General features: G+C 35.4%; 1 protein-coding gene across 2 annotated transcripts in view; it reads right to left on the bottom strand.

Moving 5' to 3' along the window:
* Window positions 1–27,116, bottom strand: part of LOC131160715 (protein MICRORCHIDIA 7) — a 61,628-nt gene that overhangs the window by 18,829 nt on the left and 15,683 nt on the right. For both annotated transcript variants that reach the window (XM_058116581.1, XM_058116582.1), the window contains exons 5-7: window positions 14,496–14,588; window positions 14,315–14,399; window positions 718–793 (exon numbers count right to left, since the gene is read on the bottom strand). In XM_058116581.1, the coding sequence (XP_057972564.1) occupies window positions 718–793; window positions 14,315–14,399; window positions 14,496–14,588 (254 nt within the window). The remainder of the gene's footprint in view (window positions 1–717; window positions 794–14,314; window positions 14,400–14,495; window positions 14,589–27,116) is intronic.

Raw genomic sequence — 27,116 nt, 5'->3', positions numbered from 1 at the left:
CTCCCGTAATGAGCATTGTGTGTGGAATCAACATAATTATTTTGCAAAAAAAAAAAAGTGGAGAAGGACTGAACTCTGAAAGAGAAGGAGAACTGAGGTCCGAGACCGAGAGGGGAGACTGGAGAGGCTGCGGCGCAGAGGAGACTTTGAAGGAGAACTGGAGAAGGAAAACTGAGGGTTTGAGACCAAGTCATCGAGAAGCTGCGACGCAAATGAGAGGACACGAACAGTTGGGGCCGTCTGGCACAGAGGATAGGACCCTAGCATATAATATACATCTATTTTCTATTTAAATTTTAATTAATTCTTAATTCGGGTAATTTGGTTAACCGAATTAATTTTTTTCATAACCGACCCGATAACCAATTACCCGAAATTTAGCGAACCCATAACCGAACCGACCGACCCCTATTTGTTAACCAAACCAAACCGACCGAAATTGGTCGGTTAATTCGGTTAATTCGAGTTTCCCCGAATTATGCTCACCCCTATCCTTAGGTCCTGCAAGAACTGTTATAGAACAACAGAAAATACCATGTTGTAAAATATGTGGCATGTGCTATAAGATGTAGGATGTAGTGATAGACATTCACTAATCCTGTATGGTTTTATATCACGTGACCTCAATATTCTAAAGTGCATATTTTGCAAACAATCACAAAAGAATAATATGTATAATGCTCAAAGGTAGTCTCCAAACATGTTTAACATAATTACCATTGGGACTACAATATCTTCTTTTCCTGTGCTCCTCAAAAATGTGTAGGACAGCAATCCGATGCTCTGTGTGGGGCTACAACATACAATTTGTTCAAATTAAAATTAACAGTGCAACTAAAGAAATGATATATTATGCTGATCAACATCAAGTATCCCAATATAAACAAAATGGAAATGTGGAAAGAAAAAAACCATACAAGAAACAGAATTAAATAAAGCATAAATCTATCACATAAGAAGTATAAACAAAATGATTACACAGCACCCTTAGCATTGGGGTCCAGATTGAATAAACTAATGATGCGCCAGTTCTAGAACTTCTTTATGGAAGTGAACGTTTAATAACTAACCCAATAATACAAGTCAAATCATGTAGTGCTAACTTCCACGAACAGGGGTTTTCAAAATGCAAGAAACATAACGAAACCTCTGCCCAAATGCCCTCAAACAGCCAGTGCACAAAGCTCCTGCTTCCCGCAGGGTCAAGGTATGGTGGGTGAAATGGAGCCATACCCATTTCGGAGAAGGCTGATTCTTGGATTAGAACTCCTTGCCACTGCCTTGAGTGGATGAGCACTTACCAGCATTCCAAAACACCCTCCATTATTCCCAAAAGGTAAACAAGTAAACTAATTGAAAGGCTTTCTTTCTAACTTTTACAAAACAATAATGTTGAACCTTCTTTTCCCAACTAGGCATAATACAAACACTGGAAAATCTGAAAATCAAACAAAGCCTGATACATGTTTGCATGTGCAAACATGACACAGAAACCAAATAATACCCAATATACCCCTTCAAAATGCACTTCACAAGAAGCACCAGCGAAGAAAAGATCAAGTTATAACTTTAGAGGATATTCGAGCATTCCGAGGAATAAGGACTAGGAATTCTGGAAGCCTTATGTTTGTTTGCACCCCAAATCTTATGTTCTCCTTGAACCACTTACTCTCACAAAATGTGGAAATCCAAAACCTCCCTTTTCTGGGGTAACCACTCATTGCCAAGGGCATCTGATTTACAGGACAAAGAAGTCCCTACTCCCAACCATTCACACTTAAATATATATGAAATGTCTAAACATCAAACATGCAATAAATATTTAATACATTAAATGACTAAATATTGTGTGTGTATATATATGATAGATACAATTATACAAAAAGTACATGGTAATACAATAAAACCAGTACAAATGATCAAGCCTAAATATATATCCTGCCTGTTTTTTTTGTTTTTTTTGTGTTTCAGCTTTTTGTTCATGTTCCAAACTTTCAAGGGTGTTAAGATAATTTTGTAGAAAAAGAACAGTCATGAAAGTATGTGAATTCAGGGTGTCCTGACATGTGAACCAACTGGAAATAATCCCATGATACTAGCGTCCCATTCTAGAAATTTCCAGATAATCAATTCCAGTTCGGTGTCTAGGATCTCTTGATTCTCTTCAATCATATAGCCTCAATACAAGAACAAAGATTTAGTTCTCCGTAAAAAATTGAATTAAAAAATCAACTATTTGTGATACCTTAGCCCCAATTCCACATCGGCTGTGGAAGGGATAATTGTATAGCTCAAAAACTTGCAAAGGAACACTACCAAGCAACTTGACTAATTTTTGCTAGTTGGCCATCTGCCTTGGTTTAGTAGGCTTAGGTTAGCTAGGAGCATCATATATGGTCTTACAGAATAATCACATTAAGTAGGGCGAGGAACAAAGTGTTGAGCAGAGCAAAGTGCTACACTGAGTGGTGGACACAACCACTAGAATCCACACAAGACAACTCCCAAGTCCCACATTGCTTGGTGAGAAGTTGGGCCTCTAAATGGGCTTAAGACTTTTAGCCTGATTAGCCAACCAAGGAAGTTCTTGTACTAGTAAAATTAGCCTGGTGGTGTTATGTTGTTTTACAACATGTTTGTCGAAACATTTTGGAGAACTAAGGCAGATCCCACATGGTCGCTGAGAACCTAATAACTTAATTTTGAAATATGACATATCATATATAGCCCATTCATAGCCATCAAAATTGTGCACTTTCATATAAACAAAGTTTTTAAAAAGAATTCAATGATCAGAAAACTGCTAGCATAAAATTCTTCACCAAGTAGTATAATCATAACTATTTAATTAAAAAAAAAAGTTCCAATATGAAAACCCATCAGACAATAATAATAATTCTGCGGGGACAAGCAAGAAATTGATGAACTTTGTGACCTCTATGACATCCTCCATCAACCACAAACAATCTATATAAAAAGCAAATACAGAAGTCTCCTCATCATATTCCACTCAGCTTCTTCTGGATTCAGTTACCTTCTACATTTGTGTATCTATTTGCTTTAAGTGGGTTTGGTTGAAGTGCTCCATTTTAATAATAAAAAAGTTCTTCTGTGCACTCGTAAGCATGGACTAACAGTACGTTTGGTTGGGGAGAAGACAGGAGAAAAGAAATGGGTTTCTCTCTATTTCTCTCATTTGGTTCACATAAATGGAAAAAAAAAATAAAAATAAAAATAAAAATAAAAAAAGAGTCGCTTTTATGATCCCTCAAATTAGAAAGAAATGGGGAGAAGATACCCAAAAATATTTAAAATCCCCTTAACAGTTTATGAAAGTGACACTTGTGTTTGTGCGAGTGTAGGGGGGTTGTTTTTGTGAATGATAATTGAACTAGTTTCTTTCCTCCTCTTCTCTTCACACCAAGTGTCACAGGCTAAGCACTTCACGCCTAGTGAAAGGCTGTGGTGGCACTAGTTATAGCACTCTTGCTTAACTAGCCAACCAAATGTATGCCACTATTTCACCACATGAACAGATTATTAACCATCAAATACAAAGTTAAGTAGAAGCAGTAAAAAAGCAAGCAAGTAGATAAGAGTCATGCAGTAAATAGTACAGCAATGTAATTCATTCTCAACACATATATAGGCAACTTGTGTTTAGTGAGGGAAGCCAGTAGGCTAAACATGGTTACAACAGTTAGTGAGTTTTATAATGATTGATGAACACTTACCCACCGCTAAAGAGCTTTCTACATCATTGTAGCTCTCACACTAAGAAACATAAAACCGACTGGTCTGGTCCAAGTTTTGAAACCATTGTCGCGACGTGGAGCTCGTGCGCCCCGGGCAGCTAAATTAAAAATCATTTTTAATTTTCAAGGAAAATATGGACTGTCGGAGTCGCCACTAACCTTTAGTGCGGTTAGAACACATGATTACTACCCCGTTAGGGGTAGAATCGGTCTACATTACCAGAATTGAGGACGGGAGTTCGGTTACACGAGGGGAAGGTACGAGCACCCCCTACGCGCCTGTTCTTACGAACGGTACCTAATTAATTTGAAATTATCTCTAAGTTAATCTAATAAGTCTCTAAATTAATCCTTTTTGTGAATTTATAAATACCTATGAAAAATAAATAAATAAATAAATATATACATATATATATATATTCCCTCAGAACTTAGGGTACGTGATGCCCAAAGGCTCATACCCCCGCAATAAAATCATAGGGATGAAAATAAAAAATATTTAAGAAAATACGCTCCCAAAAATTGTAAATAAAATTTTTATAGGAAAATACTAGTATGAGAGGTTTTAATATATAGTAATAGAGTAATAAGCAACTCACACTTACTAAAATATCATGAATGTCAAAATAAGTAATTAGATACCATATTACTATATATATATATATATATTAATATACTAAGGATACTATAATACATCTCATCACATGTAAACATAATAGCAATACTATAATACTATCACTATATATAAAATACTAAAAAAAATACCATATATGCTTAGATCCTAAAAATTCTAAAAATACCATAAACAGTATGAATTAATCAAAACCCTAAGATATATACATAATTAACAAAGCAATAGGGAAGAACCCAAGGTATACGGTAGTAATGCAACAATACTAATAATCCAAAAGATACCATATTAACAAAATCATAATAATAGTTCAAAACATACCATATTAACATGAAGTAACCGAAACCCTAATATATTATAATAATAATACACTACTTGTACCAATAATACTACTATAAAAATAACACAACCGATATGTATATATGTATATATATCATAGCACATAATTACCAATGATAAATGCTACTAGAATAAAAAGGTGTATACATCATAATATTAATAACAATATGGGCCCTATATAACTTTAATCTGATCATAAACAATAATATCCAATAATAGGGAAGAAATCAAACCCTAAAAAGGAAATCAATGGATAACAATATGGAAACAATAAATACATATATATGATAATATAGAAATAGTCAAACTATGGAAATCAATACGTGATAAACTGGAAACTCTGTAAATCCAAATAAGGAAACCCTAAAAATGAATATGAAATTTAATACATACCCTAAATACAACAAAAGTATAAACTTGAAGGTTAAAACAAATTTTAATTGTAGCACTTCTACAACAATAATAATGTTCATTAAATAATATGCACCACCAAAATACCAACAAGAACATCAACTAACAAATTTTACGAACCCTACAACAATGGGAACAAATCAATTAATATTCACAATGAAAAAATATAGACATGGGTATTAAATACGAAAACAATTAAAAATATGGACATGGGTATATATATAAATAATTACAACCCTAAACAAATTTAAACCTAAAATAATCGACATCCTAAAGTAAAGAAAAATCCTGCAATAAAAACAAATTGATGTTAAATATATATATATATATATATATATATAATCTGAATTAATATTATAGCCAAAGGTGGAAAAATCAGAGGGGGCTGGAGATGGGAGTCGTGGCTGGAGGCTCGGTTTGCCTGTGAGATGGCCGGAGACAGCCGCGGCTGGGACTGGTGCTGGAGTGGTCGCCGGAGAGAGTTGCAGAGGCTGTAGGGTGGTCAGTGGTGAGGACGGGTGATGGCCGGAGTTGGAAGGAGTCGCCGCTGCTGCTGTGTCGTTCTCGGATGGTTGCAGCGGCAGCAGTTGCAGAAGGGGGAATCGGCTGCTGGTGGGGCTGATGGATGCTGGTGCTCTGAAAGAGGTTCTGTGGGTTGGATGTTACGGCTGCGGGTATGGCCGTAGGTTGTGGAGATGGCAGGCGGCGATGAACAGGGGGTGGCCGGAAGTGGTGACGGTGATGATGGGAGATGCCGTGGAGGTGCTGGGTGCGTGAATGCTCGAGTAAGCGAGAGATAGTATCCGGAGTTGCAGATGGAGGTTGCTTTTGAGATGGTTTCTGCAAGTGTGTGATGGCGGCTCGAAGCTGGTGGGGTTGAAGAAGAAGATGGAGAAGAAGGGATTTTTTTTTGTTCCTCCGGCTGCGCCTGTGTGTTCACAGCGCCCCCCCTTTTTTATAAAATTTCCAACCCTAAAAAAAATCCTTCTTTTCTTTTCCTTTTTCATTTTTATTCTCTTCATACTTTTATGGTAACAATATATACAATAATAATGATCATAATAATGAAAATAAAATAAATAATAATAATAATAATAGTAAATATGATAATAGTAAAATGGTAATAAAATAATAATAAATGAAAAAATAAAGATAATAAAATAATAATAATAGTAATATAATAATAATAACAATAGCAAGATAATAAAGTGATAATAATAATATTTTAAAAATATTTAATAACAATAATAATGAAAAAATAATAATAATAATAATAATAAAATCAAAATAATAATAATAAAAATAATAATAATAATAACATAATAAAATAAAGATAATAAAAACACTAATAATAATAATAATAATAATAATAATAAAAATAATAATAATAGCAAAATAATAATAATTTTAAAAATAATGATAATAATATTGGGCCTGGGTAAAAATGGGGTGTCTACAGCTGCCCCTCTTTGTAGGCTTCGTTGCTTCAAAGTAAAAGTAGAAACTCTCCTACGTTATTTGTAACAACAAACCTGCAAAAATAAAAGACGCTGATTTTGGACCGGACCCAATGCATCAAAAGTGACCAAAGTGTGGCTTCTCAAAAATGACCAGTGAAGGATCAACATAAGTGAGACTGCAAAAGGGTTAATAAGAGTGGACCGCGATAGGTCAATAAAAGTGGACCGCGATGGGTCAATAAAAGTGGACTGCGATGGGTCAATAAGAATGGGACCGTGATAGGTCAATAAGGTGGGACCGCGAAGAGTCAATAAGGTGGGACCGCGATGGGTCAATAAGTTGGGACCACGAAGGGTCAATAAAAGTGGACCGCGATAGGTCAATAAAAGTGGACCGCGATGGGTCAATAAAAGTGGACCGCGATGGGTCAATAAAAGTGGGACCACGAAGGGTCAATAAAAGTGAAACCGCGAAGGGTCAATAAGGTGGGACCGCAAATGGTCAATAAAAATGAGACTGCGATGAGCCAATAAGGTGGACCCGCGAAGGGTCAATAAAAGTGGGACCGTGAAGGGTCAATAAGGTGAGACCGCAAAGGGTCAATAAAAGTGGGACCGTGAATGGTCAATATGGATGAGACCGCAATGGGTCAATAAAAGTGGAACCGCGATAGGTCAATAAAAGTGGACCGCGATGGGTCAATAAAAGTGGACCAAGATGGGTCAATAAGAGTGGACCGCTATGGGTCAATAAAAGTGGGACCACGAAGGGTCAATAAAAGTGAAACCGCGAAGGGTCAATAAGGTGGGACCGCAAATGGTCAATAAAAATGAGACTACGATGGGTCAATAAGGTGGAACCGTGAAGGGTCAATAAAAGTGGGACCGTGAAGGGTCAATAAGGTGGGACCGCGAATGGTCAATAAAAGTGGGACCGTGAATGGTCAATATGGGTGAGACCGCGATGGGTCAATAAGAGTGGAACCGCGAAGGGTCAATGAGGTGGGACCGCAAAGGGTCAATAAGGTGGGACCGCGAAGGGTCAATAAGAATAAGACCGCGATGGGTCAATAAGGTGGGACCGCGAAGGGTCAATAAGGTGGGACTGCAAAGGGTCAAAATGAGTGAGACCGCGATGGGTCAATAAGAGTGGACCGCGATGGGTCAATAAAAGTGAATAAGATGATCAAAACAATTTGGATGAAACTACTCGCATGAACGAGATAATCAAGAAAGCTTTGAGGTGATCCAACACCTCGATTTTGTCATGAACAACATTTTTGGATGTGAGGGCTGATGCCCTAATTTCAAGGCACATGACTCAATTTGGACTAAGGAGATGGTTACTCTATATGGGGGATGATGAATCGGGTACGAAACCTTGAGATTTTTTTGGAATATGTCCTCAGGTGTAGGGTCCAAAATTATTCCACTGGGGATTATCAATCGGGAATGAAAACTCGAGTTTCTTTGGCTGTCTTTAGATTACCCTCTTTGAGACTCAACAACCAAGGGGTCAACTGCCACAGTTTCAAAGTATGTCAATCTGTGCATTGGGGCCAGCTGCCCTAGTTTCAAAATATGTCTAGACAAGAATGGCTCAGTCAATGAGGCAAAAGAATTATTCAGAAGTTTATTCAACCAGGCAAGTATGATTGAATGGTGCTCTATTGCTATATGTATGCATGTTGCTACCTAAGATGATAGAATGCAGTGAAATGTTGCTATGTGTGCATAGTGATGTGTGAATGCAAAGATGTATGCATGTTGCATGAGATGCCCTTCGTATTTCCTTTCTCATGCAATGCATGAGATGTATGGTAATGCATGAATCTTTTCTCCTTCCAACGTGCTTGTAATCAACAACCCAATCTCTGATCTCGAGTGTACCTGCTGATTCTGGCCATGTTTTAAATTCCAAAAGGCACTCAAAATCTGCCCTAGTGTTTACATGACCCTGTTTTTGACTTTGATTCCTGTCTTGAAAGCTCCTAAATTTGCTCCAATGGAACTGAAAAATTGCCCCAGTTTCGATCCTCGTCCACTGATCTTGGTTATGTTTTCATCGTGCACTCTGATATGACGGCATCGGAATTAGTCCCAACAAAATTCAACCCAGAATCTGCCCCAGTTACCATCGTTTGTTATTGATATTGGCTTCAAATTTGGCTTCAACACTAGGGCACCCAAATCAGCGTCACTGGAACTCAACACGGAGTTTACATCATTTTGGTACATCTGTAACTATTCTTAACCATTTTACCTGTCTTTCACAAGGATCATCTTTTGGCGAATGTGTCCGTGATTAAGCCCTTTTGACCATCTGTCCTCCTTTTGGAGCTTTTGAAGAATGGAATTTTTTCCTTTTTTTTTTTTTTTTTTTTTTTTATGGAGGAATGAATGATGAATGATCATGCATTTAGGACATCAACTTGCTAAATCAAAAGGCCATATGCACAAAATAGATGTTTTACTGTGTTTACATGCTATTTCAACGGAAAATTTCATACCAGTGTTCGAGAGCCCTAATGATGATGGTGCTAAATTTTCGAATTGAATAACTGATTTTCTTCTTTCACCAATTGCCCCAGTTTCATTGGGGGACTATTCTTCTACCTTGTTCTGCCGTGAAACCATTGAGAACCTTTTGTTTAATGGTTGCCCCTAGTTCAGCCAAGTCCGACCAATGTTTTGATCTCAAGATGGTCTTTAAGACTCGGGACGAAACGTAGGCTGAGGGATACAGGTTTTCAGGATAAAAGGGAAACTAAGGCTCAAAAAATCCCATCCCATAATGATGTTTTATGCTCCAAGTTTGAATTGAGGCACTTGCAAGATATTGACCGAACTTGTCATTTGGACAAATTGCCTACGTACCCTTTCAGGATCAGGTCATTACGTAGTTCAGACACTATTGCGTCTGACAAATCATTTGATACAACAATGTATACCAATCTGGTCAGGACTTTCATTTGAACTGTAATGCAGGCTAGGGTTTTGGTTAAAGAAGAAAAGAGTTAAATAAGGCTCAAAATCGTCGAGGTAATTTGGTCAAAGATCACATGTGTAGTATGTCCCTTATTTTTCTTTCTTCTTCCTTTTCTTCTTCCTTCTCTTTTATCGCAACTTTTGCTTTTCCTTTTATGAAGGAATCTTAACTTCATTTTCATTTGAATTCCATTTGGTACTGAATTTTTTTAAACTGCCCCAGTGTGGGGTGTGATCCTTTGACGGGTTAATCAATAAATGAATTTTTCAGGCTCAAAATGGCTTGCAAGAGATTTCTTCTTTGAATTTCTTTTGGGTAGCAGAAAAAGGGCCTGCCATCATTTCGATAGCCCATTGTTGTCTCATATGACTTGTCAAACGCTAGGAGACCCAACCCAGGTTAACTTTTTGGTGAACTGGCTTTTAAGAAAAGACTAGTTTAACATTCAGGCTCAACTTGGTTAACAATTGGTAAATCAATATTTGGTTCTTTTTAGAGATAACTGGTCGGCCAAAGATGGCCATCTATCATTCGATCAAAACTTGATTAGCGGACTGACATGAGATTCATGGAACCAACATATATTTTACTGAGGCTTTCAGAACTTCTTCACAGTATTTGAACTCATCTAGTGACGAACATTGTTTCATCTTCCTTTATTTTCGTCTTGTAGCTTGAATTTTTCATAACTAACACCTGCTTTTGGTTCATGAATACTGGTATTTTATTTTCCTTATCTTAGCAAGAAACACGAGTAAACAAAATTTTGGACATTGAACTCTCGATGCAAGTGATATACGAAAATGCATAATTTCATTTCTTTGATAGAAAAGGAAATTTCGGAGACAAAACCTTTAATAAATTGCAACAAAAGAAAGAAGAAAACAAAAGAAAATAAAAGCATCCCTAAAGGGGGCGAACAATCAAAAGCTTGCCACTTGTATTTCTCTGTTTCCATGGTCAAAAAGTAAACTCATTTATTCAGACTATATGCGGAATATCTCTGGTTCAAAACTTGTTGTACTTCTCTGACTGATCTGAACTTCAAAATATTCTTTTAATGTTGCACAACAGGCTCCTCCACATCAATTGCCAATAGACCCAAATCTCTTAAGGTTTGTACTTTATGCTTGAAATGCCAACATTTCTCGATTGAATGACCTATTGCCCCAGAATGATACTCGCATCGAGCATTTGGGTCGTACCACCTTGGGAAAGGGAATTGTAGCAACAATCCTAGTATTGGTGTAACCATTTGGATTTCCACCAATTGCGGGAACAATTCTGCATACGTCATCGGAATAGGTTGAACTTCTTTTCTCTTTCTTTCCATTAGAGGGCTCCCTCCCGTGTCCTGAACATTCAGCTGCCTTGAAATAGGCTTAGGTCCGAAGGAAACTACTTGGGGTTGCGCACCTGAATGCACTATCTGATGGACTGTGGGCTTGTAAGCAAAATTTTTATTTGTCCACCGGGTTTTACCCTCTTGGTAATGATGCCCCTGAATCATCTGTGCTTCCTCATCTTTCTTCCTCTTACTCGGGTCAGTTTCTGCATCACCACTTTTGGTTCTTCCGACTTTGATGGCCGTTTCAATTCCCTCTCCAGTAGAAACAATATCCATAAAGTCATGTGGGGTTGCCCCTAGGAGATGTCCGAAGCAGGGATCTTTCAATGTATTCACGAATAGGGAGATAGCCTCCCTATCTTCCACTGAAGGGCTCACTTGGATGGACATGTCCCTCCATCTAAATGCATATTCTCTGAATGTTTCGTTAGGTTTCATTTGCATGCTTTGTAGGGTCATGCGATCAGGTGCCATTTCTATCACGTGGCGGTACTGAGCTATGAAGGAATTTGCCAGATCTTTCCAAGTACGGATTCGAGCTCGATCCTGCTGAATATACTATCTGATAGCTGCTCCAGTCAAACTATCTTGAAAGCAATGCATCATCAACCTCTCATCATCGGTGTGTGCAGCCATTTTCTGGCAATAAAGGCGCAAATGGGTTCGAGGACAGTGGGTTCCATCAAATTTTTCAAAATCCGGCATCTTGAATTTTGGAGGCCGAGTGACCATTGGCATCAGGCAAAGGTCATTAGGATCAACGGAGTCAAATGTATTATACCCTTCAATTGCTTTCAAACGCTCCTCCAATACGTCACAACAATGCTCAAACTCAAATCTTTTTATCCCCATATCAGGAGTTGCTAAGGGGGAAGTCTCTGCCACTGGAAACCCCTGTGCTGGCACAGTTGGGATGAACAGAGGTATATTTGGCATTGGATCCCTCATGACACCCGGTGGTGGAGCTGATGTTTGTCCATGATTTAGGGTGAACCCTGGAGGGTGAATAGGGTCCGTATCTGTCTCAGGATCATTCTGTACCGCTTTTCCTTTGTTCATCAACAATTCCATAATTTTGCACATTTTTTCAATCAATTCTTCTTGTCCTTGTTCTATGCCCAGGACCCTATTTTCTAACTGTTCGCTCATTTCTCTTGCCTTTCTTCGGGTATTGTACTGATGTGTAGTGGTCTCAATTATTGCTTTTTGCTACTCAAACGACTTCTTTCCTTGAGAGAGCTGTGGACCAAAACTTCCTTTTTAGAACTGAATGCATGATTATGTAAAGCATAAATGTGTGAGTATTTAATGCATTTATATTCATTTTTAGGGTTTCCTTATTTGGATTTACAGAGTTTCCAGTTTATCACGTATTGATTTCCATAGTTTGACTATTTCTATATTATCATATATACGTATTTATTGTTTCCATATTGTTATACATTGATTTCCTTTTTAGGGTTTGATTTCTTCCCTATTATTGGATATTATTGTTTATGATCAGATTAAAGTTATATAGGGCCCATATTGTTATTAATATTATGATGTATACACCTTTTTATTCTAGTAGCATTTATCATTGGTAATTATGTGCTATGATATATATACATATATACATATCGGTTGTGTTATTTTTATAGTAGTATTATTGGTACAAGTAGTGTATTATTATTATAATATATTAGGGCTTCGGTTACTTCATGTTAATATGGTATGTTTTGAACTATTATTATGATTTTGTTAATATGGTATCTTTTGGATTATTAGTATTGTTGCATTACTACCGTATACCTTGGGTTCTTCCCTATTGCTTTGTTAATTACGTATATATCTTAGGGTTTTGATTAATTCATACTGTTTATGGTATTTTTAGAATTTTTAGGATCTAAGCATATATGGTATTTTTTTTAGTATTTTATATATAGTGATAGTATTATAGTATTGCTATTATGTTTACATGTGATGAGATGTATTATAGTATCCTTAGTATATTAATATATATATATATAGTAATATGGTATCTAATTACTTATTTTGACATTCATGATATTTTAGTAAGTGTGAGTTGCTTATTACTCTATTACCATATATTAAAACCTCTCATACTAGTATTTTCCTATAAAAATTTTATTTACAATTTTTGGGAGCGTATTTTCTTAAATATTTTTTATTTTCATCCCTATGATTTTATTGCGGGGGTATGAGCCTTTGGGCATCACGTACCCTAAGCTCTGAGAGAATATATATATATGTATATATTTATTTATTTATTTATTTGTTTTTCATAGGTATTTATAAATTCACAAAAAGGATTAATTTAGAGACTTATTAGATTAACTTAGGGATAATTTCAAATTAATTAGGTACCGTTCGTAAGAACGGGCGCGTAGGGGGTGCTCGTACCTTCCCCTCGCGTAACCGAACTCCCGTCCCCAACTCTGGTAATGTAGACCGATTCTACCCCTAACGGGGTAGTAATCATGTGTTTTAACCGCACTAAAGGTTAGTGGCGACTCCGACAGTCCATATTTTCCTTGAAAATTAAAAATAATTTTTAATTTCGCCGCCCGGGGCACACGCGCTCCCGGGACGTCGCGACAACCATGATATGAACTGTGTCGAGACAAAGAACAACATTTTCCAATTGTGGCTATGACCCATTGGTATAGGTGTTGCACGCAAAACTGAAGGTCATAGGCTCAAGTCATGGAAATAGCATCTTCAAAAGTGGAGGCTACGCCATGCCCTTCCTAGAACCCTAATATGGTGTTGGAGCTTTGTGCAAGAGTGTTGCTGCATTTTGTCGAAATCATTTTAAGGATCCCAACAAGCAGATCTTCAAGCCATGAAGATCTCCAGGAAGTACCATTCTTCATTTGCAGGGACACTTGAAAATAGAAATTCATTGGTTGACCATGAAAAAACACATCCTCAAAATTTCAATAATTCATTTGAAGATCTCAAAAAATGCTTCATATAATCAACTATTAAAAAAAAAATCTTACACCAATAATCACTTCTCAAGAAAGTAAATGATGTAATTTCAAATCCAAAGTAAATTCCTTTTCCTAAATTCTTTCAATGGTATCTGGGGCACTAGTTAAACACATGTACTCACATGAGATGGTATCGAGTGCACCACCTCCAGTTACCTGTATGGAGGCCCTAACCCATTGCCTCTCAATTTCTCCATATTTAATAATAATAATAATAATAATAATAATAATAATTTTGAAGTTTGTGCAAACTCAGAACTTAATAAGATGAAAACCTTTAAATATAGCATTCAATATCCCAGTAAATGTAAAAGGCAATCATGAAACAAGAGTGTAGAAAAACATGAAATCAACAGTACAAGAATTGGATTATCAAAATGCCAACCTTTTCTCCACTTCTCCATGACAACGAGAGAACACAATGACATCTGCTCCAAGCCTCATCGTACTAGTTTTAAACCCATTTCCATCTGACAAAAACAGCATAGGGAAAAAATGATAGCCTAGTTCCTTCAAAAGAGAATAAAGGAAAATATATTAATGTAACTTTTTGGACTGTGGCTTACATTGCCCAATGGTATTCGCCAATTTGCTTTTTGCAGAATAACCAAGAGACATGCATTGTCGCATTTTATCAGGATTCATGCCACCACCATTATCTGCAGTATTTTGAGAAAGCATTAATGAAAACAACAAAATTTCCTACCTAAAAAAAAGAAAATGACAAGCATACTAATATATTAGATTTAAGACGATGCATATGCACATGGAGAGGGCTTCATACATCTTAAAAATCATAGCATCAAATTTTACTGCAGGCAAACACTGTATTTAGAGATTAATACATCAAGCTGAAAGTAAGAAGGAACAAAGTATAGAAAGTCAATGAAATTTTCAATAATACTCCAAATCCTAGCTAATTTTTTTTCAAAGGTAAATAAAACTACTAAATCATAGGATCAGTTCCAAGAAATGACCAAAGTTACTATTTTTTTGTGATAAACAAAGAAATTATTAGAAGAGAGAAGAGTGTACAACAGAAAAGAAAAAGAGTAAAAAAAATAACAAGGATAGAACAAATCTTCCCTTTACATTAAAATAAACTAGTTACAAAGATCACAGCCTAAACCAAAAAACCAAACTCAATATAGTAGAGCCAACCAAGCCCACTACAGGCCTTCCAAAGAAGCATGACAAGAAAAGCCATTTGCCAACACCCACAGTGATGCAAGACAAAACACTCTACTCCAAAGCAAATTGTAAGCAGTAGCCACACCTTTGAATGTTCCTTTCCAACCAAACACAAAAAATAATAGCCATAACAGTGCATCATCATAAAGCTTTCCTTTACCACAACCCTTAAACATGATGGTGCAAAATGCCTTCAATGTGGACGGAAGAAACCCAGTTTTCACCCAATATACCAAAATGCCTTTCGTATAGCCAACGTGAAAGGACAATGAAGAAACAATTGAATAGCAATTGAAATTCATTAATTGACACATCAAACAATTGAACTGATTATAAACCCACGAAAGATTCAAAAAAAAAAAATTATGATAAAAAAAGATATATTAGATAGAGAAAGAGAAATTGCAACAAAAGAGGAACGAAGTCCATCCCAAAATAATAAATAAATAATAAAATAAATGAATAAAAAAATAGAAAATAGAAAATAGAAGAATTAAAATTAAAAATTAAAAATTAAACGAGGAACTCCCTCTTCAATCCTTTTCCTTTTCCTTGAAAATTATATCTTCCAACTCATTCTTCAAACATACCTTTCTAACGTCCCTTGAAAGAGTAACGCTCTCTTCCTTTCTATCTATCTCATCCAATTCATCTAAAATACTAGTTTTTTAAACCTAACATCTCCAAGCACTTCCTTAATCCATTCTTTCAGTTTTTCTTTCAGCCTCTTCAACTTCTTCATAAATCTAAACCCCTCCCAAACCCTTTCCACAACCTCAGACCAAGAATTATCAAAGTATGGAAGGAGCCATGATCCAAAGGAGTGGGTCCCCAAAGCACTCTTAGATTCCAATTAGATAGGAAAATAATCGAAGATGGGTCTAGGATAGCACAACTTGGGAAAGACTAGGGAACACATCCTCCCACTCGCTTGCATGCAAGAACCTGTCAATTCTACTAACCCCCTCCCTAGATCCCCCCCCCCCCTCTCCCCACCAACCATGTAAAATTAGCATGTCCCAATAGGTGGTCCCTCAGACTACACTCCCTTATAACCAAATCAAATTTTTGCATAGTGCTAGCAACCCTTCCACCCCACTTCTTCTCCTTCGAGAATCTCACAGCATTAAAATCACAACCTATAATCTACTTAGGCACACAAAAGCAAAAGACAAATAAAGCTAATCCCAAAAATAATCCCTAGAGCCAATCTAGAGAGCCATACAAAGAGGAAACCCACCATTGACCATTGTCTCTAACTTCTAGCAGGACAGAATGAGAAAAGAATCCCACTAGACTATCCACTTTGGTAATAGAATGAGTATCCACAACACAAGTATGCATCCCATAGACCCCCAAGAGGATACATAAACCCAATCCTTTCTATGTCCTTCCCAAATCCCTCTAACAACCTCCTCATCAATTGATTTAAGCTTAGTCTCCTAGATTAACACAATATTAGGAGAGTTCCTAAGCAAAATCTCCCTAATCAAACTTCAACATCACCTAGACCCCTCACATTCCAACTTAAAATCTTCCTAACCTCACATGTTTGCCCCTTTTCATGATAAACTTACCGCCTCTATAATTGATGGAAGAAATTAAACTCTTTCATTATTTTGCACCTTCTTTTTTTTCCCACTCATACATTTTTAGGACTCAACCCCAACTTAACCTCAGCTCAAGTAGGACTCACTAATTTCAAACCCAAGTCATTTAGAAGTTTGTTTGGGTCTTTATAGTCTCTCACTATTCCCTAGACCAAAATAAAAGGGGCTACCCCCAGCAAATCCCTCTTTCTTGCATAAAGCATCAAAAGGAGAAAATGACTTAACAGGAAAAGGAAGAATACTTTTTCCAACTTTTGAAAAATTTAAACCATCTGATGGAATTGTTGTCGCATCATCATTACCCTTCCCAATTTCAGAAGGAATAGCAATGATGGCCACCTTATTAAGAACAAGCTCAGGAACAAGGGACAAAGGCTCCCCTCCCCCTCTTTAAATAGCTGTTTTTTATCCAAGTTGTGCTTAGAAAAATCTTCTAACCCTTGCCTAGTGTCAAAAGACATTAGAGAACTCTCTTCTCCTATATGCTCCTTCCATGAAAGGGAATCTAACTGCGTAATATTTTTCTCTTCCTTTCATATAAACAAAGATCTCTTGACGGTTTTGCCCATTTGTCTTCTTCCAGTTCTAGCAAAAGCTACTTAGCTCGTCTTCTGAATCTACGTTCACCTCATCTTCACTAATCTCTTCACCTTGAGTCACTTCGATTTTTGCTGAAAACTAGGAGCTAATTTTAAAATAGGAACAATCATCTTTTGGCTTTGTCAATTTTTCATTCCTTCCTTCCAATTTTGTCTTCAGCTCTCCCAAGTTGGTTGAAGGATTGCACCTATCCATCTTTAGAGGATCTTCCACCCCCTTAGAGAACATTACCATCTCCACTTCCCTATTCTACTTAACAAGTACTTTCGTCGAGTCAAATCCCCCCGTTCAATACTAAGTGTTTGTTTGAAACAAACTTCTCTTTTTCCACCCAAACTAGACTCACTAATTCAGCCCATTTAGAATCTTTTGGGCCAACGGGAAAAGCAAGCTTCAAAACAAGGCGTCCAGGCCCTAATTAAACAACATACAACTTCTTGTCCACTTCCACTATCTTCAAGCCAAGCTTCATTCCAATAATAGTAATAGGCCCAACTTTTTTGAAGTTTGAGTGAGGATTAGTCCTAAAAACATTTGAGTGTCTCTCTCCCCATCTCTATTCTTTTCCATATTTCATGGGTTTTCCATTTTGAAAATTCCAACTAGACCCATCGGAGTTTCCCCATACTCGACCAAGTGCAACTCCTTTCTTCGCCATCTCTGCATAACTAGGCTCATTATGCAGCCCACTATGCATAAACCTATTTACTTCTTGCTGCTCCATGTCTATGGAACCACACTTTTTACACAACCAGCCCAAAACTTTCTTATCTCTGCTGTTTTTACCTTCCTCCCCTTTCAATGAATTACAAAAGATCCACCAGCCTAATGCTTCCTTGCCCCCTAGAATTCTCAATAAAAATCTGCTCCAAGAGTATAAAATTTTCACAAAAAACAATCATCCCGCCGAAATAATTTGACACAAATATGATAATAAATGATCCTCCTAAAAACTTCTTTTTCTTTATCCAAGGAAATTCAATATTTTACATCCTACATTCCAATATATGTTCCTTGGTCCACTGAATCTCATTATCTAGCAAAACATAGCGAGAAAACTTATCCCTGGCCTACTCAATAATTCTAAGAGCTCACATCGAGGGGAGCCATTCAAACAAGAAACTTTTTTTTGTCTATCTTGACTGAAGAAGGGATGGAGAAACATTGACAAGTAGAATAATGACAAGAAAAGGATTTCGATGAGTAGGGCGATGGTTTTCTAGGTGCAACGGGAGATATTGATGGCCCTCGAAGGTTGCCAAATTAAAATGGTATAGAGTGACCACTCTAGCTTGTGGTGCAAAGATTGCGATAGTAGGCTGATGAGAAAGAGGATTCGCAAGGCTACAGCTTTTCTCCCAACCAATCTGATGGTTGAAAATGTGATTTTGATCATCGCATGAGGTTGGGAGAGTTTCAATTGTCTCAAGGGGATGTGGATGAGTTTTCGAATGCCAAGAAATGGAGTTCAATTGTCTCAAGAACCTCCACATTCAATGATAACTAGGTGTCAATGATAACTAGTTGACAATCTAGGTTTGAAATTGAGGCTAGGGTTTACAAACAGAATGGAGGATCAACTGCGAGGGAGGATAAAAGGTTTTACTGTAAAGAAGAAGAAGATTAGAAGGGGACAAGAGAAGAAACAATGGAGAAAATTGCCATACTCGAGTGCTCGAAGGGCAGGGACAATCGCATCAAGAGGGATGCATCATTAGCTTTTTCTCTTAACGAAGAGGGTATATTGTTTATCATATACAAGGAGAGAGTTTAACGACACAACATAAATCTTTAAAGCTAGGTATATCTATTTAAAAAAAAAAAAAATGGAAGAGAAAGGATAACATAAATCAATGTAAGATAACTCGATGGTGGAACCTAAGAGAAGAAAATATAAAAAAATGTAAAGATAAAATGATGAAAGATGGTGATTGGGCAATAGGAGATGGTGTAGACATGAACATTCTTTGGAGTAGGATAGCTAATCCTATTAAAAAGATTGCAAAATAGAATTTAGGTGAATTAAAGGAAGATTCATGGTTAATAAAAAAGGTTGGTGGTGGGATCAAGATATTCAAAACACTATAAAGACAAAAAGAATTTGGTAATAAACATGGCAAAAAATACAGAAACATGCAAAATTTTGAAAATATAAAGAAGCAAGAATATATATACATACATACATATATATATATATATATAAAGTCTATCACTGAAGCTAAACATACAACAACAACACAACAAAAAAACCAAACCTTAAGTCCCACTAGGTGGGGTCGGCTATATGAATCCTTTTCCGCCAATTTATGCGATCATGGACCATTTCTTTTGACAAATTCAGGGATATTAAATCCTTACTATCTCCTCCCAAGTTATTTTAGGCCTACTCCTACCCCTTCTACTGCCCCCATAGTAACTAACTCACTCTTCCTCACTGGTGCACTACGTGGCCTACGTTGCAAGTGTCCAATATTTAAATCTACTAGAGCTAGAGAAAGAAAGAACAAGGAGTTAGATAATGTAAAATGTATAAAAAAATTGAGGATGATAGTGTCTTTGGTTAAAGAAAAAGCCATAAAAAAAATATGATGGAAAAGTTACTTTAAAAGCTATTTAATGAAAGCCACGGCTTAAACTCAGAAATAACAATCAAGAAAAGGCTAAATTTTTTAGATTTTTTCGCAAAACTAGAGTTAATGAAAATAATTTCCACTAAAAAAGATGACAAATGGAAAAGCCATAAGAATGGCTAGCATCCTAATTGAAGTTTGGAAATGCCTAAGTGATAACATAATTATATGGCCAACTTAATTATTTAACACAATTATAAAAACTAAAAATGCCAGACAAATGGAGGAAAAGCGCTTTAATATCTATACACAAAAATAAAAGGAACGAGTTCATACAATGAAACTATAGGGAAGGGCAATTAAACAAAGATTAAGGTTAGAAACGAGGATCTCAAAAAAATCAATTTGGTTTTATGCATAGGAGAAACCATGAAGCTATGTATCTTTTTAAGAAGATCAATGAAAAAGTTCAAGGAAAAGAAGTCGCACTTGCATGTTTTTTATTGACTTAAAGAAAGCATATGATAAGGTACCTAGAGAAGTTCTATGGTGAGTTAGAAAAACCTAGAGAAGTTCTATGGTGGGGTTTTTAGAATGTAAAAAAAATAAAAAAAGAATAAATAAATAAATAAAATCAGCTGTAGTAGGCAGATTGATGTCATTAAGGATATGTACGATAGAGTAATGACCAGCATTAGGACTCTAGGTGAAAGGCTAGAGAATTTCCAATCACAATAGGTGTACATTAAGGATCTACTTTAAGCCCTTATTTTTTTACTCTAGTGATGGATAAACTTACTAAGAGTATCCAAAATGAGTTCCATTATGTATGTAGTCTTGTTTGATGAAGCTAGGGATGGAGTGAAATATAAGTTAAAATCAAAAGGTTTTAGGATAAGTAGAAATAAGATAAAATATATAAAATGTAATTTCAGTCATAGTATGAGGAATATTGGAGAAAAGGTTAAACTTGAAGGTCAAGAAATAAACTAGTAGATTTTGATACCATGGAGCTATTATACAAGCTGAAGAAAAAACTAAAGAAGATTATTTTTTTCATCAGTAAAAGAGAAATTTTAATTAGTAACGCATCAAGGGGGTGCCATCCCGAGGTACAAAACATCAACTGTAGAGTGTCCTGCAAACATCAATGATCACATTATAACCATTAACAATTTGCCCACTATGCCAGCTGGAAATGACAGCAGTCCACTGCTCTTTACAAATCTGAAGCGGAGTGGTTGTATCTTTGAAGGCTATCTTATTTCTTTCTTTCCAAGCACACCAAAAGATGGCAAGGGGGATGAGATTCAAATCCTTTTGCTTCTCCTTGGTGGCTTTGATGCCTTCCCAAGCCCAAATCTCCCCTCCATTGGAATTTGCAGTAACCTTCTGATATCCAATCAAGGATAGAATCATATTACACAAGTTCCTTGTCCAAGAACAGTGGAGAAGAATGTGGTTGACTGATTCTGCAACAGCCATACAAAGAAAAATATTTATTTGTGACTATAAACCCACTTTTCTATAGATTGTCCAGGGTTAAAATTTCCATGTGTGGACTCCCAAGCAAAAAAAGCAACCTTTGAAGAGGTTCTTATCCTCCAAATATGAATCCAAGGGGACTTGCTGCAATTTGTTACCATTGGGGAAAGCTTCTTGTAGAAAGACTTAATATAATATATATAAAGTTTGGGCAAAATGGAGAAGTGCTTCAAGTGTGTTGTGTGATCATACAATACACTTAAAATTAAAAGTGAAGTTCTATAGGACGGCTGCAAGACCAGTTATGCTACGGATTAGAATGTTAGGCGACTTAAAAACAACATATCTAAACAATAGAAGTTGTCGAGTTGAGATTGCTAAGGTGTATAAGTGATACAACATTATAAGATAAACTCAAGAATTAACATATTCACATTAAGTTAGGTGTAGCACCTGTAGAAGATAAGATAAGGGAAGAACAACTCGGATGGTTTGGACATCTACAATGTAGGTCAAATAGTGTGCCAATACGAAGAGTGAGTACTACTATGAGGGGCAATAGAGGAGTAGGGTTAGACATAAAATAACTTGGAATGAGAAAGTAAGGATTTAATAACCCTGAATTTATTAGAGGAAATTGCCCATGAAAGCGTAAATTTAAGAAAAAGGATTTATGTAGTCGACGCCACCAAGTGAGACTTAAGGCTTGGTTTGTTATTGCTTGTACAAAAATAAAAGGAGATACTCAAAAAAAAATTTAGCAAAAGAAAATTTCATTAATAGGAAAAGAATTTACCTGAGGGAGAATGAAACATCTCCTACTAAAGAACTAGCACAAACAAACAAACAAAAACACCTAAAAAAAAATGACAAAAGAGAAAAGATCAACAAGCCAATAGGTTCCTCCAATCTCTTTGTATATCCTGAAAAATAATCCCTCTGAAAAAATCCCAAACCAACGCACCACCACCACAACAACAACAACAAATCAAGCGTTAAGTCCCACTAGGTGGCATTGGCTATATGAATCATTTTTTGCCAATTTATGTGATCATAGGCAATTTCTTCAGAAAAATTCATGGCTATCCTCCACCACCTCATCCACTATTTCCCCTCCCCCCCCCCCCCCCAACCAACGCACTCCTGGCGCTAGAAATAGTATCAACAAGCACCGCACTCAGCTATTAGCTAGAAGTCTAAAATCCTCAACCTTAATAGATCTTATTTTTTAGGCACCAAGTCAATAAAATGAATTCAAAATTGTAACAATTATTGTAAAATTAAACTTATGGATCATACAATGAAACTATGAAAGGATAATTGAACAAAGGCCAAGGTTAGAAGCAACGATCTCATATAAATCAATTTGGTTTTACGCCTAGAGATCGACTAACAAAAGCTATACATCTTTTAAGAAGATTACTAGAAAATTTTAAGAGAAAAACAAGGGGAGTGCATGTGGTTATCATTGACTGAGAAAAAGCATAGGAGAAGTCCTATGGTGGATTCTTAAAACAAATAAGTAGTACGCAATAGGTATATAGATGTCATTAAGGATATTTTCGATAGAGTAATGACAAGCGTTAGGACTCATAGAATCTAGGAAATTTCCAATTACAATAGGTGTACATATGGATCTAATTTGAGCCCTTGTCTTTTTGCAGTAGTGACGGATGAACATAGAAGGAATATCTAAAATGAGGTCTCATAGTGTATGTTGTTTGCAAATGATATTGTTTTGATAGGAGTAAAGTAGATTATAAATTAGAATTATAAAAAGAAACTTTAGAATTTAGAGGTTTTAGGATAAGTATAAATAAGAAAAAATATATGAAATGTAATTTCAGTCATGCTAGGAAAATATTGGAGAAAAAATTAAACTTGATCGTTAAAAAATTAATAACACTATAAGATTTCAATATTGGATCAATTATGCAAGCTGAAGTAGAAATTTTTTTAAAAAAAATGTAATACATTTAAAGAAGGTTGAGTGAAATGGGGAAGCGCTACTGGTATGTTGTATGATCAGGTAGAATACCATCTTAAAATTAAAAGGAAATTTTTATAGGGCGGCTATGGGACCAGCTATGCTATATGGATTAGAATTGGAACCAACTATGTTATATAGATTAGAATGCTTAGGCAACTAAGAAGCAAAAGTTGTCAAAATGAGAATGCAAATGTGGATGAATAGTATAACATTAAAAAATAATTGAACAAATGAACATATTCACGATAAGTTAGACATAACTTAAGATAAACGATAGGGAGAGGTGGCTCAGATTGTTTGGACATGTGCAGTGTAGGTGACATAGTGCACCAATGAAGAGGAGTGACCCAGTTATTCTTAGTAGTAGTTGAAGGGGTAACCCAAAATAACTCGGAATGAGATAGTAAGGATTTTATAGCCCTCAAATTATCAAAAAAAAAATTACCCCCGATTGTGTAAATTGACAAAAAAGGATTTCTTGTAGCCATCCCATCAAGAAGGACTTAAGGCTTGGAATGTTGTTATTGCTGCTTGTTTATTTTTAAAATTATTAGTTTTTTTTCCTTTTCATTAGAGAGAGCATGTGCATGAAACATAGATTTTTTTTATTGTTGACAAACACCAAAATTTCAAATTCTTATTATTTTTCGTGAGTCATTCCCTTAAAAAACATAAGGTTCAGTTTTTTAATTAATTTTTCTTGAATTTTTTTTCCCTTACTTTTTATTGTTCAGAGAAAGGATACAAATGAAATATGATGTTTTTTATTGTTTGAATCCTTTAAATGTATTTTACTATTTTGTTTACTGTACATCTATCAATATATGCTTATCATTTGGAATCAATTTTCAAAATTTGCACTGAATCATATGATTTGTTTCGCAATTTCAAAATTAGGGATTTTGATTCAAGATTCGAATCTCAAGTTGAAAACTATGATCACGCTACTTGAAAAACGACTTTTACAGCATATATAGCCACCTAAAAAAGGGCATCCCTGGGCCATAAGGCTCCCCGCTTTGCGAGGGTAAAAGGAGGGTTGTCAAGGTGTACGCTATCTTACCCCTACTTTTATGCATAGAGGCTATTTCCTTGGACTCGAACCCGTGACCAACCGGTCACGAAGGAGCAACCTTACTGTTGATCCAAGGCCCACCCTCATCTATAGCCACCTATATGGTTTTAAATAATGGTAACAGTTGCAGTGCAATGGTCGCAATCATTGCATATGTTGCATAAGGGTAACAGACATCCGTGAATTCATTTTTCGCATTAGCAAACTTCTTAAAAACATATAGATTCACATGTTTTGATACCAAAATCCTACATACTAATGCTTTAAATGATTTTTAGTAAATTTGAGTCACTTTAATTATAACATATACTACAATTATTGAATGTTTATTGATTGCTTTAGTTGCTAATGATGAGAAAAAGCATACATTTTCCACTTTTGACCACTTGATTGATTAGAAATATAAAATATAGAATACCATCTTTTGTACTCTTTTAGTCTTCAATGGAATTTTTGTTATCCAAAAAGTAAAATATAGAATATTCATTTGCTAAACAAGAACAAAAATGCATACTGTAGAAAAGCAAAAATAAAATTTAAATAAAATTGAAATAATTTAGAATACGAACATATGTAATTCAAGAAGAGAAAAAGTTGGGTATATCTGCATGGTAGTTATTTTTTAAAAAAAAAACCATACTAAATGTCAAGGAAAATAAACCAAAAATGATTTTTTTAATAAAAAATACTAAGTAAATAAACAAACTTAACATAGAGTTTCTATGCTTCAATGAAGGCTAAAGAGTGGGGGAAATACGAACAAAAAGACATAAAAATCTGTTTGTCATTCACAGCCAGTCTAGCACTATAACAGCCGCTATAAACCAGAGTACATCCAAGATATCGCCCTGCGACAATCTCAAGAGCCACCAGTACCATTACGTTACGTCTGTAACGGTCATTACACACCAATTTTTAAAACTATGCCACTCACATTTTCCTAGTTTGCAACCTAGGCAAAATTCTCACTTATCTTGAGTGGGAAGGCACTGCCTTATACAACTAGCAAGCACATAAATATATTCGTGTTTGATTTTTTTCCTATTGTGTTTCTGTCAAATCAGGTCCAAGCACTTTAACATGTTTTCATGACGAACTATAATTCTTAGGAACACTAGCAGTATCCGTATCAAACCTAAGTACCAAAGAGGTTTATTAATTACGGAACAGATTATCAAAAAAAAAAGCTGTGAATGGGATGTATTCAATTTCAGATTTCTCAAGCACCAAAACTAAGCACGTACATAATCTTTAATCATGCTTGTGCATGTGAGCAGGACCCTTTATGCACAAGATAATACAAGTCAAATATATTAGCCATTAATAAATCATAAGCCACAAAAGGAAAGTTTTTCTTACTTTATAATTAGTTCATCACAAGAAAAAGAGTCTGATAATTCAAGAGTTGTGCAGAAACAAACACAAGACAGCAGGAAGTTTGTCAACGTTGCTAGTTTTCCATTTCTCAATTTTTAGTTTTCAGTTGTTGTGGTGAATTTTTGCCACCATATTTTAATATCCAAAATTCACCATCATGGATTAAATCAGTATGTACATGATTTTTAGTGAAAAAATGAATTTCCATGTGTACTTAAAATGCAATTAAAGGAAAACATCTTTAAACCTTCTAAAACTTCGAAAAGTAATAAAAATAATACAAAAAATATTTCACCATTTATCAATCTTCTTATACAATAAGGTTGTTTAAGTGCTAAAAAAGGGGGAGCTTCAAAACATACTAATTGAGCAAAACAATTATGGATTTCTACTTTTATTATAATAACTTTTAGTTGTTTATTTATTTTTCATTCCTATTATTCTTATCATATTTATTAATCATTATTTGATCCATGAGCAAAAAGCAATATATGTTTTATTATGTTTGTAATTTGTTTTAGTTTTTGGGGATATTAACAAGTTGCCATTTTTTTGTTTTAGGTTTTTGTTTCTGGTATTTATTTTCATAACTTTTGACACTGGCACCTCATTCTTTTTAATTAGAATAAATACATATTTATTAAAAGAACAGCCCAGTGCACAAAGCTCCCGCGTATGCAGGGTTCGGGGAAGGGGCGGACCACAATGGGTCTATAGTATACATATTTCTTACCAAATAAAAATAATATGGGTGATTAGGGGAATATGCAGGCTCTTAATGTTTAAAGAACATCTTTTTTAAAACAAAGAGGGGCATTATATCGGTCTAAGGTTATTTATTTTTTATTGTTAATTCAAGTTACCAAATATTAAGATTGGGGTTTTGGAGGCCGTAGGCGGCTAGTGCCTTTGCCTCTTAGGAGATATCTAGTGAAACATCCTTTTCCTTGAATCACATAACTATTATAAAATGCAATTAAAATAATAGAAATGCAAAGAATATAAATTAGAAAATGTTATAATAACAATAGAAATCAATTATAAAAATTTTATATAGTTTAATTATTATATTATTAAACTCACATTTTAGTGCTCCAAGAACAATCCTATTGTACATGACAATTGAAAAATAATTTTTCAAATATTTTATTGCTCCAAGGACAATCCTATAGTGCATGACAATTGAAAATCATATAAATGATTTTTTAAATGACTTTTATTATTTTATACAAAATTTTAGAAATTTTATGAATATTTGATTTTAAATACAGTACACGGTCCTTTATTTT

This window comes from Malania oleifera, chromosome 7, assembly GCF_029873635.1.
Source record: "Malania oleifera isolate guangnan ecotype guangnan chromosome 7, ASM2987363v1, whole genome shotgun sequence".
NCBI lineage: Eukaryota > Viridiplantae > Streptophyta > Magnoliopsida > Santalales > Ximeniaceae > Malania > Malania oleifera.
The sequence above is the reverse complement of the archived record's forward strand: the minus strand, read 5'-3'. Positions and strand labels throughout refer to the sequence as shown.